General features: G+C 37.5%; 1 protein-coding gene across 3 annotated transcripts in view; it reads left to right on the forward strand.

Moving 5' to 3' along the window:
* Positions 1–5,529, forward strand: part of LOC117174479 (dipeptidyl peptidase 9) — a 14,691-nt gene extending 9,162 nt beyond the window's left edge. For 2 of the 3 annotated variants that reach the window (XM_033363632.1, XM_033363634.1), the window contains 5 exons: positions 949–1,235; positions 1,786–2,114; positions 2,251–2,502; positions 2,647–2,919; positions 4,486–4,833. In XM_033363632.1, the coding sequence (XP_033219523.1) occupies positions 949–1,235; positions 1,786–2,114; positions 2,251–2,502; positions 2,647–2,919; positions 4,486–4,833 (1,489 nt within the window). Of the gene's footprint in view, positions 1–948; positions 1,236–1,785; positions 2,115–2,250; positions 2,503–2,646; positions 2,920–4,485 lie in introns of all 3 variants that reach the window. The other variant, XM_033363633.1, reaches the window with a different exon arrangement.
* The last annotated feature ends 62 nt before the right edge of the window (positions 5,530–5,591 follow it).

Raw genomic sequence — 5,591 nt, forward strand, 5'->3', positions numbered from 1 at the left:
AACGCTAACAATTCGAAATTATTAATTATTGTTTCAAAAATATTTAAAGCCTTATATTCAAAAATTGGTTTACGAATGGATTTTTAATTTGGACTATTTTCATGTTTGTAAATAGAAATTCCGGGACATGAATGCGCGATTTGCGCGCTTGCATTTACTGCTAATCTGCAATAAAACGCATCTCTTATATTCTCCTTTATTACACAACAAAAATGTCCTTATCCTTTTAATATGGTTTATCTGAAATAGGCAGAAGAAGCGTACATTATTTATCAGTGGAGCGGCAGTAAAATATCACTTTATTGTACTGTGTCGTGGATTTTGGACTTTTAACGTCACCCCACTTTCGTGCGTATTCGGTACAATCAAGCGCCGTTTTCCAAAAAGAGTGCTCTTATTCTGCCTATTTCAGATAAAGTATCGTATGCACCACGGCAGTAAAGTTGAACTTTATACGAGAATGCCATTTTACCGACCTTGCCTTCGGCTCGGACGTTAAATTCTGCATCCTCTTATAAATTTCAACTTTACTGCCTAGGTGCACAATCCACTATTAAAGTCAATCAATTTCTTGTAAAAAAGTTTTTCTGATATTTATCGATTTTCGCAATTAATAATATATGTGAAAAAATTGCGGGTTTGGCAAAGGCAATTAATTTTTTTTATAAACCGGGAGGAATAAAAAATATGTACCGGGAGAAAGTCGGGAGAAAGTCGGGAGACGAAAGTTTAAAAAACAGTGGCCACTCTCGTGAATGATGTGCAAATTCACTGTCCGTTATAACATATATTTGCTCACGAGACGTATTTCCCTGACTTGCACGTGAGCGTCGCACTTCTCATTTTAAAAATAATTTCTGGATTTGCCGTTGGTGAATCTACTGCTAGACGAAAAAAAACCAATCATATTCTAATATCTCGCAAAATTAAATTGTCATTTCCATCCAGTATGTGGGTGCAACTTCTCGATAGGAAACAGCAACGCCTCGAGCTGGTTTTACTTTCGTTGGACAATTTTTGTGAACCTCCACCGAATGTTTACAACTCTGAAAATCACGTAGCACCCTCTTCATCGAGCGTTCAAGTTATTTACTCTGAGCACAACTCCTGCTGGGTCAATGTAAACGATTTACTTTATTTCTTACCCTCTGACGACCCGACAGAAGTGAAATTCATTTGGGGGAGCGAAGAGACGAATTTTAGACACTTGTATGTCGTCACGTCTAGTATTGCTGGTAGGTTATAAGAAATCGCTGGTGCATTCAACGCCAAAACCTACCCGATAAGAAGGTTCAGATCTAATATGGTCGAACGTTTCTGCTGGTTTCCTGTGCCCCGTGTGCGAAAATAATAAAATTATTTAAAATGTTGTCGCTGCTGGACACGAAACCGGATTCCATTTGTGTCAGAGATAACTTTTACTGCTACGGGGATTCAAAAAATTCGAGACAAAACCGAGATCCAAATCAATTCAATATTTATCATGTGATGCCTTTCGATGCAGCAAATTTCCCAGTACTTTTTAATGCAAGCCTTCTTGCTGGGTATTAAGCAGTATTGAGTTGACGCGAATATTTTCATCTTCGCATAATAATTTTTAAAAAATGGGATTTATTACGCATTAAAAACATTTGAAATCGTGTTGTGATATTTGTAGGCACATTGATCCAATCCACACCTTCTTACCGGGCGCAGAAATGCAAGTAAAATTGCAAATAATTGTGTATTCTGAAAAGAATGATTTTTCTGTTTTGTTTTTTTACGTTCGGTTTTATAAAATTCTAGGATCGAGTAATGGGGTAGAAGAACCTCTCGATAGGATGGACAGTGTCTTCTCGGAGCCACGAATAATCTCAAAGATTGCTCTGACCCAAGGAGACTGGCAGGTTTTGCAAAGGAATTTGTGGGTCGACGAGAAGAATTCGATAGTCTATTTTCTCGGTCTCCGCGAAGGCCCTCTGGAGCAACACATCTATGCCGTTTCTCTGCAGAGACCTTTAGAAATTAGACTGCTCACACGACCAGGATACAGTTACAACAGTGTGTCCTTCAACAAAGACTGCTCGATGCTCGTGACTGTTTACAGCTCTATTAAAACGCTACCTGCTTCCCAAGTACGTGTGTGTGTGTGTGTGTGCACATTTTTATTACAAGGGAAAGAGTTGGTGAACAATTAATTTGACAGGAACAGTACTGCGCATTTATTTGAAATAATTAACTTATTTGTTTTGCTGCTTCTCACCTCTCTAGGTATTTCGAGTGTCACAATCTGACTGGACTGTCGAGAGTATTGTCCTAACTCCAGTCGGCTATCTGCTGGAGCCATCGATGCTCGAGTCGGAGCTTCTTGTTCCAGAAATCTTCACGCACAAGATTTCCTCCGGCGAAACACTTTATGCGATGATCTTCAAGCCTCACAACTTTCAGCCTGGTCTTGTATATCCGACTGTAATGAATGTGTACGCTGGGCCCGAAATTCAACTAGTTTCAAATACATTCAAGGTTCGTTTAATTCATAAATTAAAATAAGAACAAAAACATTTTTAAAAAAAATTTGATTAAAAATAGCAAATACTTTTATGATTATAGAGCCAAAAATGTGTGTGTTTAAAAAAATATTTGTTTGTTTTGTTCCAATTTGCGCAGGGTATGAAGCATTTGAGGATGCACATGTTGGCTGCTCAAGGCTACTGTGTCGTTATGGTAGATTCAAGAGGCTCGCAAAATCGAGGCTTTGCTTTCGAGAGTCATCTCCGGAGAAGAATGGGAACCGTGGAGTTGAAAGACCAGGTCGAGGTGCTGAAATGGCTGGCGGAGACAACTGGCTACATAGACACAAATCGAGTGGCAATTCACGGATGGTCTTATGGAGGCTACATGAGTCTCATGGGCTTGATTCAGTATCCTGACGTCTTTAAAGTATGTGCACCTTGTTTTAAAAAAAATACGCAAAAATAGGGTTGTTTCCAAAGTCAGATATTATATCTCCAATAAATGAATCTTATAGTATATAAAATTCTAATTTTAAAAACGTCCATAAAACAGTTTTTACACAGTGTTTACTATTTGTAATTTAATGTTAAAATATGTTTTTTCTATCACAATATCGATCGGAGGGCCCTTTTGACGGCAAAAGGGTCGGATTTTCCACCAATCACAGATCACGTGTCAGTGATTCTCAAATCTCTTTTTCTATGCCGATGTTTCCTTTTGGTTGTGTGCACTTCGAAAATAGAAGTCACACAAAATAGTGTTTAAAAAACATTATAAACATTATAAAAGCATTTAAAAGAAAAATTTTTTATAAAGAATTAATTGAAAAAGTCATTAAGAAGAGATTCTGGTCATAATTTTTCAAAAAATCGAAGAAAAAACGTCATATTTTGGTAGTAAATACTTCCAGAAATAGTGTAGGATTAATTTTAAAGGTCTACAAGGTCGAGAACAAGGATAAAAGAGGCAGAAACAGCTACAGCGCTCGAGCTGACTTTCACGATAGAAAACTTTAAACTCGATTTTCTCGAAACTACATTTTTTGACACCTTCGACAAATTTATTTGGAAAGTAATCAACCGGTTGACATGAAATTTGGACAGCTCATTTTTTAAGTGTGTCTCTATCGTGTGATGTACGAGCATGAACGAATATCGTTATTTTACAAAGTTATGAACAATTTAACTTGCAAAAATGAGGTCAAACAATTTAAGAGTGCACCATTTTTTTTCAAACAAAAATTCTAATTGTAATTCACACGATAGCAAAAACTATACAGATTAAAAAGCTTTTTATTTTTTCATTTCGGGTCAACCGTTTCCGAAATATTTGAGCGTAAGCTGGAAAGGAGGATATTTTTGAGGCTGCCACTTTGTAAACAAAAGCAAAGAAAAACATTTTTTGTATTTATTAGTTCAACCTCTATACTTTGCACTGTAAACAATTTCGAAGGAACACATTATTTTTGCTATTAAATCAAATTCTTTGAAGAATAAAAAAATAAAGACACGGATGACCAGAATCTCCCCTCACACAAGCTCAGTGAAGTTACGAGGTGTAGAATCTGCACGATACAGATGATTTCAGTGCAAGAGTTAGCCTAATTATTATCCGTAGCGGAAAAATAGACTGAAGCTTATTTGTGATTAGATGACAGACGCTTTTCTTACGGTAACCGAACAATAGCCATTCGTAGAACCCAGAGAATTAGGGAGACCCGGCATTTCTTATATGTAATATTACTCAATATGATGAATAATAGTTATTATCGGAAGAATAAACAATTATTTACATACTTGTGGCTTTCCAGACGTTCTAAACTAGTATTTTTTTCCGCGTAAAAAACAAATCCTTCCATGGGATTACATTATGATGCTCGGTATTTCTTCCCAGCCCAAGCATGATTACTGTTTTCAACTGTATTACGCCAAGGACGTATTTTTCATGCAGGTATTCAAGAAAAAAAGGTTATTCTCTATGGTTTGTTTACAGCTCGCAATTGCTGGAGCTCCTGTAACTTCCTGGCACCTCTACGACACTGGATACACAGAGCGATACATGGATCTGCCCCAGGATAACCAGGAAGGGTATGCGAATGGCTCAGTTTTAACTCACGTAAACAAATTTCCAGACGAGGAAAATCGTTTGCTGATAATCCACGGGATGATGGATGAGAATGTGCACTTTTATCACACGAGTCAACTGATAAACGCCCTCGTCAAGACTGGCAAGCCCTATCAACTGCAAATTTATCCCGACGAGAGGCACAGCCTCAGAAATTTAGACGCGAACAAACACTACGAGACGACCTTTTTGTCGTTTCTACAGAATCATTTATAAATCTATTGCTAATTAATTTAAATGCTTACTCTTAACATATTTGTCGAACCTGACGCTGTAGTGATTGCGAAATTCAATTGCTGCTGTCGTGGCTGCTACTACTGTTACTAAGAATATTTTAGAGCAAAAGATGCAATCGACTGCCATTAATTTTTATATGTAAATAAGAATGTAATAAGAGTGGTGGCGGCGGCGGCGGCGGTGGCGGCGGCAGCGAGTAGCAGTGGTAGCGGTAGTGGTAGTAGTGGCGATAGTAGTAACGGACGAGAGCGCGCAGGAATAATTTATATCTTTACGGCGTTTTCGCGAGACATCACCAGCAAGTGTGCTTTCCCTTGTTTATATTTACAATTGACTGCCGGAGCCGATCGACGATTCAAGTAAACAGTATTATAAAAATGTTTTTTTATCTATTGATGCATTGAGAGAAAGAATGTGTGTGTGTGTGTGGGTGTGTATGTGTGGTAAAAATGAAAAATCTATTGTGAAGTCCTTTTTAAACATATTTGTTGGTGGTGGCAGCGGCGGTGGTAGTGCTGTGAGACAAAATTAATCTTGCTATCTAGAATTCTTGACGATTGACGTGTATATATGTACGTGCGTGCGTGTACGACTTAAATTTAGGAGCATAGCTAAAAATGAAAAAATTTGATTTACCGAAATAAAAGCATACTTGTTACGTAATAACGAATTAGACTCCGTCGTCGTAGGAAAGACTTACTCGCAACTCATCAATAACAAAGTCACTTTTTTTTCTT

This window comes from Belonocnema kinseyi, chromosome 6, assembly GCF_010883055.1.
Source record: "Belonocnema kinseyi isolate 2016_QV_RU_SX_M_011 chromosome 6, B_treatae_v1, whole genome shotgun sequence".
Classification (NCBI taxonomy): domain Eukaryota; kingdom Metazoa; phylum Arthropoda; class Insecta; order Hymenoptera; family Cynipidae; genus Belonocnema; species Belonocnema kinseyi.